Source organism: Mchenga conophoros, linkage group LG3, assembly GCF_057382185.1.
Source record: "Mchenga conophoros isolate Kocher_MC1m ecotype Shallow Benthic linkage group LG3, M_conophoros_male_GT1.1, whole genome shotgun sequence".
Taxonomy (NCBI): Eukaryota; Metazoa; Chordata; class Actinopteri; order Cichliformes; family Cichlidae; genus Mchenga; species Mchenga conophoros.
In genome coordinates, this window is record NC_140528.1 from 41,860,759 (window position 1) to 41,881,799 (window position 21,041).

At 42.9% G+C, this 21,041-nt stretch overlaps 1 protein-coding gene and 1 long non-coding RNA gene across 2 annotated transcripts; both read left to right on the forward strand.

Moving 5' to 3' along the window:
* The first annotated feature begins 360 nt into the window (after positions 1–360).
* On the forward strand, positions 361–15,767 carry LOC146578726 (Fc receptor-like protein 5). The gene is made up of 6 exons (XM_085268954.1): positions 361–391; positions 14,496–14,531; positions 14,747–15,010; positions 15,090–15,335; positions 15,404–15,583; positions 15,664–15,767. Exons 1-6 carry the CDS (start codon positions 361–363, stop codon positions 15,765–15,767), a joined length of 861 nt encoding a protein of 286 aa, XP_085125080.1.
* Positions 3,272–5,880, forward strand: LOC146578727 (uncharacterized). Its single transcript, XR_014891577.1, has 3 exons — positions 3,272–3,346; positions 4,522–4,616; positions 4,758–5,880. It is a non-coding gene; the product is annotated as an uncharacterized LOC146578727 (long non-coding RNA).
* Positions 15,768–21,041: the final 5,274 nt, after the last annotated feature.

Genomic DNA, 21,041 nt, shown 5'->3' on the forward strand with positions numbered 1-21,041 from the left:
CTATAAATATCTTTTTTTTTGTTATTTACATGTTTTTGGTGGGGATTTGTGTGTGTGTGGTTTCCTGACTGACTTCAGCCACTCACAATGTTTGTTTGTTTGTTTTTTAAAGTCAGTGAAGGGATCTGTTCCCCTTAATGTCAACTAAATTTGTTGGGGCCCATGTCTACAGTCACTTAACAGTCAGTTTGACTATTTTAAAGCTTTTTTTTCTCTTGTATTTGTTGCAGTCAGACAAAGAAACGTTGCTTCCACTAAAAACCACAACACTTACATCCTGTCACAGAGCAGAGGATTACGGTTTGACTTTAACTGACTGTGAACTGGTTAAAGTGTTGACCTGATATCACAGAGAGTAGGATGAAGAACACATCTCTGCTGTGGCTGCTCAGTAAGTACACTGAAATTATTATATATGAAAATCTGTTATTTCTTCAGGAACATGCATTCAGGTTGGATTAGAATAGGATGGCAGTAGATGAGTTTTTATCAAGGACACCAAAAAGAAGGAAGAGGGTCAACAGGAAATCAGAATATTTCATAATAGATTAATACAGTGCAGATAATTGACATGGATACACTGATTTACAGTTTTGTGTACATCCGTCATACAGATGCATGACATTTAGTGTAGTTTAATGTGGTTTTTGTTCAACAGCAATTTTAAAAAATTCTAAAAGAAGCTACTTTCATAAATATCAGAAGGTATAAAGGTACAAAGATTTCACTATCCAAAAAGTAAAATTCCTCTGTTTGAATTTCTCAGTTTTTTGTGTATTTGTATCTTGGTTCTGTATTTTGCACTGTTGACATTTAGCTTGTTATTATTTCTTATGGTTCATTGGTCTTTATATCAGGTTACCTGATACTAGTTCCTTTTGCTGTTATTTCAGTTCTTCTGTCCTGATGCTCATTTATTCTGGTGCTTCTTAATTTCTTGTTATGCTTCCAGTTCCTTGACATTTTATGACGAGCCTTTTGTGTTCTTATTATTACTTATTCTGTTCATTCAGTCTTGCCTCCATGTTTGTCTTCTCTCTCTATGTTAAATTCACATATGTGAGCTTATCATCTGTTACTTGCTGTTGTATTTTATTTTATTTTGGTTGACTTTTGTCTCTTAAGTCTCTAGTTAATTCACCCTGTTTTTGTTATTCCTGATTTATTCCCACCTTTATACTCTCCCCTTGTCTGTCATCGTGCCTGCAATGCAGTGTGCTCCTGTTTTTTGTGTCTTTCCCTAGATTCCTAGTTTTGTACTCCTGGGGTCCGTTCTTCATACCTCGCTTATCGCGATAACTTTGAGCTCGCTATTCCGGTTCTCCGAACACACCTGTTGTTGACAATTAGTATAGCTGGATGAAGTAATGTGAGATCACTGGGTGGCTTAACAGGGGCTACGCATCGATAGTAGAAACATTGATCGGCAACCCTTTGATTGGTCGGCGAAAATGTCGAAGGAGCGCGCTCGGTATTTTTCGGCAGCAGAGCAAGAAACAAGAAGCAAGAACTTTGAGCAAGAACTCTTGATTGAGGGGTTTCAGGAGTTTCAGAGTTTAATTAAAACGCAAGGGAACACTGCAAAGGCTGCAAAAGCAAGGAGAGAGGGCTGGCAGAAAGTTGCTGACAAATCAAACTCGTAAGTAATTCAATAATAACAATAATAATGGAGTGGATTTATATAGCGCTTTTCAAGGCACCCAAAGCGCTTTACAATGCCACTATTCATTCACTCTCACATTCACACACTGGTGGAAGCAGCTACGGTTGTAGCCACAGCCGCCCTGGGGCAGACTGATAGAAGCCAGGCTGCCATATCGCGCCATCGGCCCCTCTGGCCAACACCAGTAGGCGGTAGGGTAGATCTATCATATGACACGATATTATCCAATATTATATGGCATTATATTATATTATAATATGTTATATTATATCCCCTTTCACATTAGAGCCACAACAGGACCCACAAGAACATGGGAACAAGTAAAAGTGAAATATAAGAATATTCTACAGAATGGTAATATTTATCACTTATATTGCTTTTAGTCTCTTGGAAAGAGGCCCTGAAATAATCTGTTTGTTTGTTCATAATAGCAACCAAGAAAAGGGCAGAGCAAAAAAAGACAGGTGGTGGTCCTGCACCCCCTCGTCAACAAGTTGGTTAAGTGAATAATACCCTCACGGGAAAATCGATATCTCTCAATGAGCACACTGTCGCGCTGAGCTAAAGGATCCTGTCTGTCCCGCAATATACGATGAATTCTGAAAACTCTCCTTATCAATCTTGCACCTTCCGCAATGGGTGGCTCGCGTATACGGACAGGACATGGCTGCGACAGACTTCCCAAATCCACCTTCGCTTTTATAGCTGTGGTCTCTCATCTTGATTACACGAAGTAATTTACTATTACTACTGTGAAATATGAATTACATCTGTAATAATCAAATACATGAAATAGAATGTTAATAGTACATTTCCCTTTTTTTAGGAAATGACCTGTATGTATCTGTGTGACATCAATAAAAGGATCAAGTGCTGCATTATCTTTAGTTACATTGATGTTATTTATTTATGGTGAAACAGTGGTAAAATATCGCTGTTGCTTTCGTATAAATGAAGCGGACATACCTGCGTGGCCGCGATCTAATCCTGTTTACATAAAGTAAACCTGCTCCCGAGCAGGTTTACGCTTACGGCTCTGTTGCTATGACAGCAAGTCTATGGAATCAGAACGATGCCACCTTGAAACGAAAGCGAAAAAAAATATTGAAAGCGAAAAAAAATATTGAAAGCGAAAAAAAATATTGTAACTGAAATAAATGTACTGAAAAATCTTGTATTGAAACCGAAAAAAAAATTGATAGTGAAAAACATTTAATTGAAACTGTAATTTTTTTGTTTTCGCTTACAGTTTTTTTTTTTTTCGGTTTCAATCCATTTTTCGGTTTCAATCCATTTTTTTTCGGTTTCAAACCATTTTTCAGTTTCAAACCATTTTTCAGTTTCAATCCATTTTTCGGTTTCAATCCATTTTTTTTCGGTTTCAAACCATTTTTCAGTTTCAATCCATTTTTTTTCGGTTTCAAACCATTTTTCAGTTTCAATCCATTTTTCGGTTTCAATCCATTTTTCGGTTTCAAACCATTTTTCAGTTTCAAACCATTTTTCAGTTTCAATCTGCTGGCACTGTTTGGCGTCCGGGGGCGCGCTGGGGGGGGCGGGGTTTCCGGCCCGCATGTATTTGCATACATTATAGAGGCCACTGGTGCTGACCAAGCTGCCATCTTTCTCTTTTCTCATCTTTCAATGGCTGCTTCGATTTCAGCTTGAACCTCCAAACCGCAAGTAAGTAATCATTTTTTGTCATCTTTCCTTGCTGTCCCACTGGGCTGGACATTAGTTTAGTTTTTTTAGCTACATCTGGTGAAGTTGTGGTAAAATGCTGGTATTAGCCTATTCGTCGTAGCAAGCTAGCCTGAAGCTAATATTTGCTAAATTTAGGGACACCCGTGTCTCTTCAGGAGTTGGAGGCCGGTGTTCTAGGAGCGGATCTCAGGATCTCAACAGGCAGTGTTGGGCAGTAACATAATACATGCACCGGCATTACGTATTTAAAATACAAAATATGAGTAAATGTATCCGTTACAGTTACTGTTCAATAGGTGATACTGAGAATACAGTTAGTTTGTTGAAATAAATGGATTACATGGCGGTATTTTTCTGTTTCATATGTTAGGCTATGGTCTCTCTATTTTTGGTAATTCCACGCCGGTGGAAACCCAAACAAAACACGCAATAAGAGCCTCTAAAAATTATTATACAAAACTTATTTAATATGAAGGCAATAGCAGAGTGTTACAGGCATCGCCCTAAACAATGTAGCCTCATGGGCAGTGTAGTCCGTGCTGCAGGGAGAATGGACTGCCATACCCGTTATGTGTCTGTGAACGAGGGAGGGAGAAAAAGGAAAAGTACGAGCTGTCACGGAGCAGAAACGGGAGCTGGAAGCATGTAAATATAATAATAACCACTAAAGCCAAAAAGAGTGCCTGACGAGCCCAGCTGTAAGTAAGCTGTTAAGACTCGACTGTACACAGTGTTCGTGTTTTTCTCCGAAACAATAAGCAGCCTTTCAACGCCTCTCTCTGTCTCTTGCTAGCAAACTTGACCCAGACAACAAAGTAAAGCTAGTTTTGAGCCCAACACAAACCGGACGTATTAGCCAGAGGTCCCTTTACTACGGTTCGGAGCCGCTGACCTGTTTTCTATATGCGCTGAATAGTTTTCTACACGAGATCGCTGCAAAAAGTGCAGCCTTACCTAATGTCCACCTACTGTTACTCATTTATATTAAGATTTTAACATCTAGTTGGTATTGGTATGGCGAGTAGCCTTCAGTAATAGTAATAAATCACACAGCAATAGTACATTCATGTAGTTGTAAAGTATTCAGAATACATTACTTCTATAATCTTTGGTGGAATACATTTTAAAATTAACCTTCCCAACACTGTCAACAGGTTAGCACCTTATACCACAGTGCAGCAAAGCAGTCTCATGAGCGCTGGGAAGGACGAGCCCAGAGCCCAAAACAGACAGTGCAGGAGATGACAAGGTTAGTAATTGTATGGTGAAAATTATACTTTGTTATCTTGATTGGCAAAAGAAAAGTAAATACAAAATCTGCTTCTCACATTTAGGGCATTTCCAAGATTTTTTTTTTTTTTCCAAACTTCTTCAATTTCTTTCATTACAGCTGTCCTGTGCCAGAAGTTCTGTTGACCCACAGTGAGAGGCATCATTTCAGAAACACCAGGAAGACTGAAACTCGTCGCCAGGATCAAGCAGGGCTCGTGATCTTCACCAGCAGCTCCCTCACAAGAAGGATAAACCCAGCATTTCATGAACACTGATGGAGACCTTTGCTTTGTGTAATGTTAGAAGTACTCAGATAATCCTCAGAGGGTCTGGACTTTTACATAATATAATAGAATAGAATTCAACTTTGTTGTCATTGCACATGCACAGGTACAGGGCAACGAAATGCAGTTTGCATCCATCCAGAAGTGCTTTAGCCATGATATAGATATATTACAATATATATTTGCAATAATATAGATATGTAAGTATATTACAGAAATGGGTCTATTATGGTATGTTACAATGTACATGGTATGAAGTATGTTAAGAATGTTCTATAACTATAAGTATGTACAGGCTGTAGTGAGTACAAACTATGTACAGGCTATGAACAGGATATAAATATGAAAAACTATACAGAAATCTGAGATATAAAGTTATACAGAAATGTGAACTATGCAAGTTATAAACAGTTGTAGGATTAAAAATTATCATATGTACAGAATGATTATTTACACAGAACTATACAGTAGTGCAGGTAAGTAATAGCTATAAGCTATAGTAATAGCTTTAAGTCCTGTAGAAAGTTAAATATATGTTGTGCTCACTGGTTACTCTGGTATGAATGACTCTGAATTACTTTATGATAAATAACACTATTGTCAAAAAACAGTGAAAGAATCCCAGATCACAAGTTTTTAGTTCAAATACAAGTAACAACCTTTGACTTTAATCAGGTTTTATTTAATTGTGTCAGAGAAAACATCATGTGCTCTTCATGTAGCTGAGTACATTCAGTGTTTAAAACAGAAGTTGTGCAGGTCTGAGATCAGCAGTTTTCTGAAACACCAAACTGAGGTACTGTTAATGCTGATGTATAGTGACACAGTTACAGGGGTGATTAATCCTTTTGACTTTTTGTCTTTAAATTTATCAATAAAACAGCTGCAGCTTTCACTGACAGCACATGTGGTACTTTAACCTTTGTACTGTTTTCTTCAGTTAATTTTGGAGTTACTACAAAGATTGAAGATATAGGATGATCTGTGCTGTCACTGGGTGGTGCTGAGGTCTGAATCTGAGGACGGCTCCTGTAATCACAAACAGAACAGAATCATCACCAGTGTTGGGACTAACGCGTTATTAAGTAACGCGTTATAGTAACTACGTTATTATTGTGGTAACGAACACGGTAACTAGTTATTATGCCAAAACCAGGAACGCGTTACTCGTTACTGGGATTTAGATAGGCTCGTTATTCGTTACTTCGTGTGGTGGCTATCGCGGAGCTTCCACAGATTCAATAACATTAGCAAGTGGTGGAGGCCAGCAGGTGGATGAAGGAAAAGGGAGGCAAGAGGAGAGACCCGAAGCGGCCGCTGGTCCGAGAGTGTCAGGTGAACTGAACTTCAGGTAAGAAGTTATAACCTGCAGTCCATCTGGGTCAGATATGAACCAAGTTTAAGTGGAGTTTATTTTCGTTATGCTGACTTTTTCGTACTGCGTGCTAGCTAGCATGACGGAGTTTCTATACAGCTGGGTGGTGCTATGTTACTGATGTTGAACTTTATTTTGTTCATAAGGTTAGTTATTAGAGTTGCCAACCATCCCGTAAAAAACGGAATCGTCTCATTCAGAGAAAATATTATGCGTTTCGTATTGAGCTGAGAAGGAACAGTCCCGTAATTCAGCTACAATGAAAAAGACACAAAGCTGGAGTTATTCTGTGTTTACGCTGCACAGCTGCCTCTTCTTCTCTCATCCTCTCACCCTCCCTCTCCTGTTTCTACTTCAATCATGAAACTGATCAATGATCAGCTGATCGGCTTTTCTCTTGTTTATTTATCGCCCACTTTGCGCCAGAAAGAGGAAACCAGCAGATGTCGCGGTAAACAACAGCAGCACCTTTAAGCTTGATCAGCTGTTGTTAGAATTTATTTAATATTAATTTCTAGTATCAGCTGATGTTTGCTGGAGCCACAGCTATAAACCTGCTGGTCATGATATCAGTTTGGTTATGTGATGAGAGGGAAACATGAAGATGAAACCAGGAGATGTGATGATTCATCATCAGAGCTGTGATGGAGAAACAGGTTTACCTTTTAGTTAACATGAATGAGTTGAAGGGAAGTTATGAACTGTTTCTGAGAGACAAATAACACTAGGATCCTCTTCTAAGTAGCTGACAGCTGGTAACTGTGCAGGGGTGGGTCTAGCAAAGTGTTGCCAGGGGTCCATGTAGGACATTAAAAGGGAAAGGGGGGCACAAGGAAATACTTTCTTATTCTCATTTAAAATGTCTCACTTTTAAAAAAATAATTATCTGAGTCTTACAACAAACAATTGATAGATTGATACATATACCATCAGAACAGTGTACATCACTGTCACAACAGTGTTTATTTTCATTCAAAGGCTTTATGATTTTTCCTATAATGGTGGGTCGGTCTCTAGTCAAAATGCCCGGGACAATTTTTTTTGTCCCAGTCCAGCCATGTATGCAGCTCATCTGCAGTCTGGTGTTACCTACATCTTCCTATTCAGAAGGCAGAATTTCCGAGTTCTGAGTACAATCGAAAGCACCACGACTGCAGTTTTTGTGTTGGATGTAAAAAGCAGGCTAGGATAGAATCGGGCGTGGGATTTCTCTCGTGGAAATGTGCACATTATTTTTTCCTTTCTATTGGTAGGTGGCACAGTGCGCTTGTGGCAAGTAAGCAAGCTAGAAGACTGGCAATCTTGCTGGGTATCCAGTTACGGAAGCAACACATTAACAAGAGAATTCTGAGTAAAACCAAAGTTACTTTCCCTAGTAACTAGTTACTCTGAAAGTAACGAGTAATTTGAAGTAACTGAGTTACTTTTGATAGAAGTAACTAGTAATGTAACTAAGTTACTAATTTAAAGTAACTTACCCAACACTGATCATCACAAACTGAAATATAAAGTTTATCTCAAATCTGAAATAGAGCTGATCCTTCTCCGTCCTCACACACTCGGGATCTGAAGTTGTTCAGTCTACAGTTCTGCCGACAGCTGTTTATTTTTTATTTGTTTTAAAGGCCTTACTAACACATTTTCTAATATTATGTTTACCTTTGAGTTGTTGATGCTTTATAAATGGACATCTGCAAAGATGAGATGATGGAGCAGGTTTCAGTCGAGGTTCAGTCTGCTGCTGCATCCTGGTCACAACATTCAGAGGTGTTATCAGCTCAGTATTGAACAAGAAATATTAATGTTTCAAATTATTTGTCCTAAAGGATGCAAGCTGTACAGAGTACTGCACATGTGACTTTGTGAACATAATTCATTAAATTTGGACAGTTTAACCTGAATATTTGTAACAAACTCAGTTAAAAAAAAAAAAAAGCTAAAAAAAATAATCAGAGGAAAAATTTAACATTTTAACTTAAGCTGACAAGCGGAAGTAGTTGGTTTCAGTACGGGCTTTGCTATTTAATCCGTAGCTATTGACTAATGATGTCAGGTTTCGTAGATCGGACTCACGCGCAGACCACTAGTGTCTTCAAAAGGTGCATTTATTTACAGTGTCTCCTACAGTGAAATTCATATATACACATAAAGGAAAAAAGGGGCAGGGGTTCCAGGGTCCAGGAGTGAAAGAGACAGGAGTCCAGGAAGGGAAGGTTTCCATTCAGTCCTAGCACATCTCCTCTCCTCTATCTCTCTTGCTCCCGTTCAGTCGCCAGACACAGAGGAAGAACAAGTCCAGAGGCAATCTATGCACAGGCAGAAAAAAACCATTAGTCTCCTGGTTCAGACATGCTCACAAACTGATTCTACGAAATACAGGACGACTGACGCTGATGGCTCAACGATCCAGCGACGAGTAGAGCAGACTCGCCCTCTTAAGAAGGGTTCCAATCTTTCATGATCAGCAACAGATGTGCTGATGACCTCCAGGTGCGTAGGCCAGGGGCAGGAGCCCATACTGAGCTCCGCCCCGGCAGGAGAAAGAGAGAATGGAAGAGGGCGAGAGAGAAAGAGAGAGCGGAGGTGAGAGAGAAAGGTAAACAAAAACAAAGCACCTGACGGCTGTCAGCTGACGAGGAGCAGAGACCATGACAGTACCCCCCCCTCAACGGGAGCCTCCCGGCGACCCACCAGGCTTGTCCGGATGCAGGCGGTGAAACTCCCGGAGCACGGGCACGTCCAGAACGGCCGCCCGGGGGACCCAGGAGCGCTCCTCCACGCCATAGCCCTCCCAGTCAACCAGATACTGACAGCCACGCCCCCGGCGCCGTGAGTCCATTATGCGAGTGATGGAATAAGCCGGCAACCCGTCCACGAGCCGGGCAGGAGGAGGGGGTCGGGAAGGAGGGCACAGAGGACTAGACCGGACAGGTTTGAGTTGAGAGACATGGAAAACATCATGAATTCTCATATTGCGAGGGAGTTTTAACTTCACAGAGACGGGATTGACTAAGGCGGAGATTTCAAAAGGGCCAATGAAGGTGGGTGTAAGTTTCTTGGATTCAGTCCTGACCGGAACAAAGCGGGTAGAAAGCCATACCTTCTGGCCGACAGAGTATTCGGGTGCCGGAGTCCGGTGCCGGTCTGCGATGCGTTTGTTGTTCTCCTTCGTGCGCAGTAGGGCCGCTTGAGTTGCCTGCCAAACTCTGCGACACCTGCGCAGATGAGCCTGGACGGAGGGTACAGAGTGCTCACCTTCCACAGCAGGAAAAAGAGGAGGCTGATATCCCAAGGAAGCTTCGAATGGAGACCGGCCGGTGGCAGAGGCAGTCAAGCTGTTATGGGCGTACTCGATCCACGGCAACTCCTCACTCCAGATGGTTTGATTGGTGGAGGCGACGCAGCGCAGGGCGGTCTCCAGTTCTTGGTTGGCCCGCTCGGATTGGCCGTTGCTCTGAGGATGATAACCCGAGGATAGACTGACCTTTGCGCCCAGGGAGTTGCAGAACTCTTTCCAGACCCGAGAAGTAAATTGAGGCCCTCTGTCGGACACTATGTCTTCCGGGATCCCATGCAGGCGGAAGACGTGAGTGGCGAGTAGGCGTGCAGTCTCTAGAGCTGTGGGAAGCTTAGGCAGAGAAATGAAATGAGCCACTTTAGAGAAACGATCGATTATGGTGAGAATGACAGTGTTACCTGCTGATGGAGGTAACCCGGTGATGAAGTCCAGTGCTATGTGAGACCATGGCCTGGAAGGAGTGGATAACGGATGGAGCTGACCCGCCGGGAGTTGGTTTGATGGTTTGTTTCGGGCACAGACCGTACAAGCAGTGATGTATTCCCGAGTATCTTGGGTGAGTGAGGGCCACCAGAAGTACCGCTGGAGAAACTTGACGGTGCGATGTATCCCTGGGTGGCATGAGAACCGGGCCGTGTGAGCCCATTGCAGAACCTGGGATCTGACAGAGCGCGGAACATAGAGTCGGTGGACGGGCCCTCCTCCCGGATCCGGTTCGGCTATCTGAGCCGCCCGGATGGCCGCCTCGATCTCCCAGGTGATGACCCCAATAGTACAGGTTGCCGGCAGGATGGAATCCGGATCCGCCTTTTCGTCAGCAGCAGAAAACTGACGGGAGAGAGCGTCCGGCTTGACATTTCGGGAACCGGGTCTGTAGGTGATTGAGAAGTGAAAACGGGTGAAAAACAGGGCCCATCTGGCCTGTCGAGCGTTGAGACGTTTCGCCGTTTGAAGGTAGGCCAGGTTTTTGTGATCGGTCCAGACCACGAAGGGTTGAGTGGTGCCCTCCAGCCAATGCCGCCATTCTTCCAGGGCGAGCTTAATCGCCAAGAGCTCCCGATCGCCCACGTCGTAGTTACGACGAGAGGCGAGAGGCGAGAGGCTATAGAGGCGGCTGGTCGGTAAGGGAGCTCCCGGCAGCAGGCCTATGGCGCAGTCATAGGGCCGATGGGGTGGCAGCGACTGGGCTCGGTCCTTCCGAAACACCTCAGCGAGATCGTGGTAAGCAGACGGCACATCTGCTAAGTCGGAAGACCGCGGTGGCTCTGGGCCGGTGACAGATTTGTTAGGAGGTACGGCAGCCTTAAGGCAAGTCATATGACACTCCTCTCCCCAGCCCGTAATGCCTCCTTTCTGCCAATTAATCGTGGGGTTGTGTTGCTGGAGCCAGGGATGACCGAGAACTAACGGCGTCTGAGTGGAGTGAAAAACAAAAAAACTAATCTCCTCCGAATGATTGCCAGACAGTGTGAGGATGAGCGGTTCAGTGATGTGTGTGATGTCGGGGAGGCGCTGCCCTGATAAAGCCGTGACGCGTAAGGCGTGGGGAAGTGACTCCACAGTCACACAGAGTCGTTTAGCTAGTTCCGAGTCAATGAAATTTTGTTCTGCTCCAGAATCAATAAGCACAGAAAGTGAATGACACTCGGAATGGACCAGAAGCTTAGCCGGCAGGGCTAACCGTGGAGGAGATTTATCCTGATTCAAACCGCCCACCAGTACTCCTACCATCACTGGCGGGCGCGGCCTTTTGCTCGCGACGGACAGGAGGCAATCATGTGTCCCTTATTACCACAATGCAGACACTCACCGGCCGTGATGCGTCGCTGACATTGTGCAGCAGTTAGGTGAGAGCTGCCGATTTGCATGGGCTGTACCTCTCCGTCGGCGCCCCCTGATGTCCGGGAGGACCGGTAATCGGCCGAAGCCTCCGCCCCTCGCGGCCCTGCGGCCCTGCGGCCTCCTGGGAACTGGAGTTCCGTGCTTGCCGACGAGCTCGTAGCCGCTCATCCACCTTAATACATAACGACATCAATTCGTCAAAAGCAGTGGGTAGGTCCCGCATAATCAATTCATCTTTCAGATCTTCCCGGATGTTATTTAACAATGTGCTCCTGAGCGCCTCCGGTCCCCAGTCGGTTTCTTCTGCCAAAATCCAAAAGTCGATTGAATAATCTGCCATACTCCGCTTACCTTGCTTAAAGTTAAGGAGGCGGAGCGCCGCAGCCTCGACTCCAGAGCCCTGATTAAACACAGTCTTAAAGTTAATCACAAACCTCTCAAAAGAGATCTCCGGGTTGGAGTTTAACACGACCTGGGCCCATTTCAAAGCCCGGTCACGAAGCATCTGTACCAAGAACGCAATCTTTGCCCCGTCATTGTTATGAAAACGCCGCTGTTCGCGGAAAATCAATGAACACTGGGCCAGAAAGCCAGGGCACTTCTCTGTCTCCCCCGAAAAGGGCTCAGGCGAAGGCAGAGGACCGTCAGAGGATGGGGTGGCTGCCGATGAGGGACCGGCCGTAGCCGCCGCGAGTGTCTCCTGCGGGGCAGGGCGAGCCGGCTGGGAGGTCCCTGGCTGTACTCCTCCTGGCGTAGTCAAACCGGAAACAGCTTGAGTTAGTGCAGCGATCTCACCTCACAGCTGATGTAACATTTGTTCGTGGCGAGTCAGCGCCGCTTCTTGGGCAGCCAGTGCCTGACCGATGGTATTCTGATCTGCTGAATCCATGTTGTGGCTGGATCGTTCTGTCAGGTTTCGTAGATCGGACTCACGCGCAGACCACTAGTGTCTTCAAAAGGTGCATTTATTTACAGTGTCTCCTACAGTGAAATTCATATATACACATAAAGGAAAAAAGGGGCAGGGGTTCCAGGGTCCAGGAGTGAAAGAGGCAGGAGTCCAGGAAGGGAAGGTTTCCATTCAGTCCTAGCACATCTCCTCTCCTCTATCTCTCTTGCTCCCGTTCAGTCGCCAGACACAGAGGAAGAACAAGTCCAGAGGCAATCTATGCACAGGCAGAAAAAAACCATTAGTCTCCTGGTTCAGACATGCTCACAAACTGATTCTACGAAATACAGGACGACTGACGCTGATGGCTCAACGATCCAGCGACGAGTAGAGCAGACTCGCCCTCTTAAGAAGGGTTCCAATCTTTCATGATCAGCAACAGATGTGCTGATGACCTCCAGGTGCGTAGGCCAGGGGCAGGAGCACATACTGAGCTCCGCCCCGGCAGGAGAAAGAGAGAATGGAAGAGGGCGAGAGAGAAAGAGAGAGCGGAGGTGAGAGAGAAAGGTAAACAAAAACAAAGCACCTGACGGCTGTCAGCTGACGAGGAGCAGAGACCATGACAAATGAGGGGAATTTAAAAGTTGGCGTTAATGTCGTTCCACATGTGGAAAGCGACACAAAACATGCTGCTGTTTGCACATATTTAATAATCAGCTCTGCACAGGAGCAGAAGCAGAGTCCACCCTGTTGCTCTTACAGTATAATACTCATAATAAAAGTACAGTAACCGTGGTTAGTCACTGAGCAGCCCGGTGCGTTTCTCTTGATTTCTTTAGTCAGGGAAAATTCATTCACCTGAACGGGTTAGCTAAACGAACTTTACAAAACAAGTTTCCCCGACAGCCGAGTGCTCATTTTAGCTAGCTAGGTCCTTAGGTAGCTAGCTAAGGACCTAAATTACGGATTAGCTTACAAACACATTTAACTTACCAAAAATAATGCGGTGGGGCCTCAGGTCCTCCTGTCCGGTAGTCCAATTTACTGAAGAACACCTCAGGCTGTCACTTTGAAATAGTCGGTAATGTAAACGCTGGACCTCTCGGCATCTGCCATTCCCGAACAGACACGTGCGAGTTTGTCCGTGACCGCAGCCGCGTCGTCAGTGTTTTCTCCAGTCATTGGTCAGCATTATAATATATGCAAATACATGCAGGTCGGAACCCCCGCCCCCCCCAGCGCGCCCCCGTACGCCAAAATGGTGCCAGCAGAGTGAAACTGAAAAATGGTTTGAAACCGAAAAGTGGATTGAAACCGAAAAATGGATTGAAACCGAAAAAAAAAAAATTGTAAGCAAAAAAAAAAAAATTACAGTTTCAATTAATTGTTTTTCACTATCAATTTTTTTTTCGGTTTCAATACAAGATTTTTCAGTACATTTATTTCAGTTACAATATTTTTTTTCGGTTTCAATGTTTTTTTCGGTTTCGTTTCAAGGTGGCATCGTTCTGATTCCATACAAGTCCCGGATGAGCTTCGGAGAACCGAAAGATCCAAGATCACGCGAAATCGTCAACAATCTAATCCAGCTAACTTACTTAGCGAGGTACGAAGAACGGGCCCCTGGCTCCAGCACTGCCTTGTTTTGTTTTTTGTATTTTGAACAATTTCAACATTAAAGCTGTTTTGAGTTTGTTTCCCTTGTTGTGAGTCCAGCATATGTGTCCAACCAACTGTTTTAATGAAAAATCGACTTAATATATACTGCTCGGTAAGTTTATCTATAATAATATAACAACATATGGTACTTAAATCTTTAAAATATCTGGTGTGCAGTACAATGTTTTAATCCAAGATGCAGCTGAGCTGAAGTTGAAAGGTGCAAAACAAAGAATGCTTAAACATAGTATAAAGTATGTAGAATTTCCATTAACTACTCGAGTAAATGTACTGCTTTACACCGTGTCCCTGCTGATATTAACAGATTATCAGCACTATAGTCCAGCACACATGCCTCTGTGTAGGACACGAAAGAGAAAACTGTTTCATCCTTTCTACGCTTATCAGTATCAACTCAGACTGTGTTCTTCACAGTCTGGTGGATTTGTTTTTACTCCTGTTTAGTTAAATGTCAAACTCAAATTAAACTAAGTGTCATTTCTCTTTAGTTCTGATCTCACTGCTGAGCTGCACAACAAACCAAGGTCAGTAACCTTCTTCTGTCACAGTTTAAACCTGACATGAACTGAACCTCACTAAGTGCCTCGTCCTTTTTTGAGCTTTCTTGTAGCATGACATGACAATCATGCAGAAACAGATCACTTCAGCCTGCTAAATACTTAACCCTCATAGGTATAAAGGAAGTAGAGTCACATCATTTATTTTTTGTGATATAAATTACTAAATATTCTCTTCACAGCTCGTCTGACTGTGAGTCCCAGCAGTTCTCAGTTTTTTATTAGAGACGTTGTGTCTCTGAGCTGTGAGGAGGACGACAGCTCTGCTGGATGGACTCTGAGGAGAAACACAAGCAAACAACAGAGGACTCAGTGTGGAGATGGGTGGGGAGAAGCAGCTGGTTCTTCCTGTAACATCAGTTACATTTACACATCAGACAGTGGAGTTTACTGGTGTGAGTCCAGAGAGGGTCCCATCAGTAACATGGTTAACCTGACAGTCACTGGTAAGCTGAGTGTGTGGAGTTAGTGTTGATGAAGCTGTGTGTAAATGGATGAAATGCTGTAGTTTGTCTCTGTGTTGAGGTGGATCAGTGATCCTGCAGAGTCCTGTCCTCCCTGTGATGGAGGGAGATGACGTCACTCTGCTCTGTAAAACAAAGACCACTCCCTCCAACCTCCCAGCTGCTTTCTATAAAGATGGCGTCTTCATTGGGAATGACACTACAGGTCACATGACCATCCAGCATGTTTCCAGGTCTGATGAAGGCCTCTACAAGTGTGACATCAGCGCTCATGGAGAGTCTCCATCCAGCTGGATCACTGTCACAGGTGAGGATTTTCACTCTGATTTCACCTCTTATTTTGTCCATATATTCACTGACCAGAACTCTCTGCAGGGAGACCTACAACCACAACCTTGCCCACCACCTCTACAAATATGTACCCTACCTCTGCTTTGCCCCCTTCCTCCACCACCCTCCCTCTAGTGATCAGGCTGGTCTGTCACCTGGTGGTGTTCTGTCCATACTTCATCTCCACTCTCCTCTTGGTGTCTTTATATCAACACAGAGCCAAAGGTAAGACTCTGAGTATCCTTGATTATTTATCAAACTCAATTGGTTTTGCCACAAAAATATCTGATGACCTCATGTTACAGGAAATGACCCCACCGTCATCTTGGCAACAGCAGCCAATGCTGAGCAGAGAATGTCTGAGGACTATGATGATATTGCGGCGGTGACCTCTGAGCATCAGTTCTGAGCTTATGCTCCATCAAATTGTGGTTTTGAGTGAATTTTATGTGACTGTGTGAATTTTATGTGACATCACAATGCGAGTCTTTGTTTGTGTGAACTTTATGAGTACATTTTGATTGTTCTGTCAGCTTTTTTTTACATGTCAGTATGACAGAAAGAGCTTGTTGACATCTAATGTTGCTGTGGCACATTTTTATATTATAGGTTTTATGTTAGCACCAGGCAGGCTTGATCAACAACAACACAAGTACATGTCAGCAGTTAACATGACGCCCGTATCTTTATACTGTGGTAGTAAATGCACACAACCTGTGTTGTTTTCCACAGACTCATGTACATCACAGCCTGCAGACTCTTGTTTGACACTTCTCTGTGTAACTGAAACTTTGACTGTGTCTCTATTTTAGCCATTTGTGGTGTGTTTGCTCTCAGCTTTTTCTGTAGCTCCACCACTTACACCTAACCTCCTCTCGACCTGAAGCACCTTCCAAAGCTGTGACCTAGACTCCCCTGGGACCCTAAAACATTTATATTTTAGTAAATCAAAATACAAAGCAGAAGTAGAAAACAGTGTTCTGTGGGAGAAAATTCCTTATTGATGTCATAGGTCTGACGTGAGTGATCTGATTGCTTTGATGGCACAGTAGGTTCATAATAACTCAGATAAGCACTTGTTACAATCAAAGTATGCAGGATAGCATCTATGACAACGTTTACACTACAACAATGTTATAAAATCATGTATCCTTCCTTTTATCAGCAGTTCAGGTTGATGATGGTCATGGTGTAGAGGTGTGGGCCATATTTTCTTGGCACACTTTGCACCCTAACTCTGGCAAAAATGTCAACCCCAGAGTTTTGCAGTCTGAGTATAAGATGAGTATAATTTTCTTTGAGATTGCGTCCATCATATTTTACACAAATTTGCATAGTTTCGTGACTTTGTGGTGGCTCACGGTCTGTTTTGCATGAGCTCAAAGTGTGGTCATAAATATTTTGTAAAAAACTGAGTGTAAAACTCTGCCTAACACACCCCTCCAACAGCCAAACCCATCTGTTCTCGGACTGGATTGTTAAATTTCTGATTGACATGACATTGACCAATCAGCTAAAAGGAAGAAAAATCAAGTCAAAATTTGTACGTGTAAGTTGAAAGCCACACGCAGCCAGGAAACCTGAGCGCAGATGTTTTACATGCAGGTTTTTGCTTTGTATCTGTAACCAGACCTTAAGCAAAAAATGTGTAACTCGTGTAAATATTTTTTACAAACACACAAATTCTCATCTGTAGACACACAAACATTGAATTTTCACATATTTTGTTTTACGAGGTTACAAAACAAAAATATGCATTTGATTTACAAGTACAAAATATTTATGACCCAATTTGAGCCCATAGTTTCTTTTTTTTTCTGTGTAGTGTTTGCAGGAAGACTGCTGCAGGTCAACCTGCATGAAGCGTTTCCTGTTTTCTGGCTAAAACAAAGACTTTAGAAATGTGTTTCTCCCACACTGATGGCAAGATCCTGTCACAGTTTTGGTCTTTGTCTCAGTGTCTCAGTTTTTCTAACAGCAAGTCTGTGGTTAAAGCAGACTGATTACTGATGCAGTCACTCATCAGTAATCAAACCACCTCCAGCTCACTTCCTCTGTGCTGAACCACAGTCAAGTAGAAAAAAAATGTGTTAAAAATGTGCAACACAAGAAAATACTAAGACAAAACTTAATCAAAGTAACTAATAAGTACTGTTGAAATTCTCTTATATTAAAACAGAAAGGTTTGCTATCAAATAGTGAACATAAAGAACTGCCAATGAAGGCATCTTACAGGTACTGACATGTTTTCATGTATTTAATTTCGTGTGCGGTCTCCCAACTGACTTCAGCCACTCACCCACAATGTGTTTTGGTTTGTTTTTGTTGTCTGGCAATAATTTCTTCCTAATACCTAATGGCAGTCAGGTTATCTACCTTTTAGAGATCTGTTTTTTCGCTCCACTGACTCACCACCAAATCTGTTACGTTGAGCATAAATTAGCTGTAATAAATCCTAAAGTTTGAAAACTTTACCTGCTTAACAAAATGCAATGGACCTTCAACAGACAAAGTCAAAAACATGGTGCATTGCAAAAGAGGTGTTTAGTCTACAAGTGTTTAATGTCTTCTTGCTGTAGAAACATATCTACTAACATTACTCCCACTTCTTTCTCTAATATTACTTTAAAAAAAAAAAACAAGGCAGGCACCTGATTAGTGGAAAAGAAGCAAGAAGCAATACTGAGCACATAGTTTCTTACAGGAGCCTATTCTCTGTTATTGAAAGAGTTATTGAAAAAAAATATTCAATTAATTGTGAAAGACAAAAATTACACAGAGGTCCAAATTATTATTTTTTAACCAACCTACAAATATGTTTATGTCTGCTGTGCATTTGGACAGTTTAACTCACTGGTGATATTGCCTACTTAGATAACGAGTGAAATCTGAGTCTGTGTATTGAGGTGAAAAATGTACACGTAATAATGAGAAACAATGTCATGGTCCTGGGCCATGTTGGCCCAGTATTCTTAGTTGTCGTGTGTTTTGTATTTTGTTCTTTATTCCTGCCTTGGTTGTTCTGTTAAGATGTTCCTTATTTGATTACGCCCTGTGTGTATCTGTGAGCCCTCGTCTCTCCTTGTGTTTTATTCCATGTTTTCCCCAGCCCTTGTGTCTGTGCTCTCCCCGTGCTCTCTCGCCTCCTGTCTGAACCTCTGTGTACTTCCTGTTTTACTTTGACAGTCTCTCGTCAGTATGCGTCATGTTGTGTTCACTCCTGCCCTGTCTCGTTACGATTATCTGTGTCAGCTGTGTTCCCCGTGTGCTCCCACTTCCCTCGTTAACCCTCTGAGTATTTATGTCCGCGTCTCCCTCAGTTCAGGGTTGTGTTCTCCGTCATGACTGTGTGCCCCTTCATGTGTTTCCTCGTGAGTCCTCCTTTATGACTTCCCAGTTTAGTTTCATATTATTTTGTATCGCCTTAACTTCCCTCAGCAATAAAACTGTGTTTTGAGTTCATTCCTGCCTCCGTGAGCTTGTGTTTGGGTCCTCATCGTGCCTGCACACAGCCTAATCATGACAAACTCTGTAAGTTCACAATGACCACATGTAGTTCATCTATTCCCAGGATACAGTGCTGCACCCCGTGACTTAGTTTAATGCAACTTCAGTATCAATGAAACCCCAATGCATTCTTCATGTGGCAACAAACATTGCTTTTTTTAAATAGCACCACTGTCAGGACTGTAAGTCAAGGTAAGAACTATTACTGAAGACCACTTAAACAAATCTACTAGAACAGCTGGCTGCTTGGAAAAAATTAGAAAGACACAAACATGAGCTTTAGACTTTTGTCTCCTGTTGTTCTCTTCAGGAAAATAGAGCAAATGATGGCAAACTGAATTCCAGGAATGAGTTGTCCCCCCACTGACTTATCTCTGAGTGACTGAATGCTGCCACTCAGAGTTGACAAAGTGTACAAGCTTGGCATGACATAGTTCGTGTTGCACTTTGTTTTGGTACATAGCACTGAAGTCAAATGTTTCACCCAGGAAGAATGTACAGCAAAGAAATGCACAGTAGTGTTCAGTGTTCTTGATCCACCCCTCACTTGTCACTTCTTCATCTTTTCCTACCAAGAAGCCAGACATTCTTCTCTATGTTTTCAAGTAGTGTTGATAAGTAGTTCCACCGGGTTTCTGGAGGTCTTTCAAAGTGTTTCTTTGGATATCATCTGATTTATTTTATTAATTTTCCATATCATCCTTCTACTTGATCATATTCTTAATTTCTTTTTTTTCCTTTTCTGTTAAAGATTATATTATATATCCTCCTGAGAACCAGCCTACACTTGTATTTATTAAATTTGTTTTTCAAGCCTGACACTTCTTTACTCCTCCACTGGTCATTTTTTCTCAAAGTTCTTTAGGAAATCCTGCACACTATGCTGTGATAGTCTTCAGCTCTTTAGGAATCAACTTGTGCACCTTCCTGCCAAACTGTATGAAACAGTCTTCTGAAAATAGCTGGATACATGGATGGGACTGGAACAAAGTGAAAACCCTGCTAATGTCCAAAGAAAAAACTGAAAAACCTTTAGAAAGCCTATAAATATCACTCAAGAGCACTTTAAAAGTTACAAAAATGCTGTTTTGGAAGATGACAATTATGAAGTGAGAGGAGGCTCAAGAGTTTTGCACAGCACTGTATGACTGTACGTGTTGTTGCTTGGCATCAAAACTACACGAGTTACAAGGAGTGGAACATCAGGCTCTGATTTGACTGATTTGTTTGCAGTGCAGCTGTTAACAGGACAACAACTACAAGTTTTTAATGACTTTATGATTTGGCAGTTTCTCCCTTTACATTGGCTTTATGCTGGCTAAGGGTTCCTAAGCAGCCACGATTGGCTGTGCAACCAATTTCATACCACTTTAACCCATGATCACACCCACATCAAGTGCAACATTAGAGTTTGGGGGTGGGGGGGGGGGTTGGCTTTACATACTGCAGTTCTCAGTAAATCACACTAGTGTGCATCACTTAACTACGTTTAACTTTAGTTGCAATAGTGACACCAAAGCTGTAGGACTCATGAACCTCATAAAGAGGCACAAACTGGCATTTGTAGCACAGTGTCTGTTGTGCCACAACCAGGCTGACAGATGGTTTGTCAGCCTGGCTTTATTAAACTTAAAGCCTTTGCTTTAAGTTTAATAAATACCACACATATATATTACACATACAGCAGGTGAAAAGCAGGGTTTATGCACACAGCGCTACTGCTCACTTTAGCACGAGTAAAAGGAATGCACCCCTGCTCCAGGAATGAGCTCTGTCGTCGCTGACTTATCACTGAAGCATCTTCAGAGTGACAGAATGCTGCCGCTCAGGTCGTCACAGTACTCGGCAGGTTAAACTTTTCATAATACGGGTAAGGGTTGGAAATCTGCCAAATCCCACTTTAACTGTGATTACACCGACATCAGGCAAGACTCACAGTACTGTGAGTTATAGACGTTTCCCAGCTAACTCTGTTGCTACCATTTCAGGCAGTGGTGCAATTAATTATGCTCTCTGATTGGAGCAGTCAAGGCCTCGTTTTTACATAATGAATCATCAGTGGGAGGTTCCCATCAGGCAGCTCAACTGTGAACGACACCTCCACCCATCCTATCCTGGGCGTGAACAAAGGTGAGGACTCACATAAACAGAGCTGTCCTCAGAGACAAATCTGTCC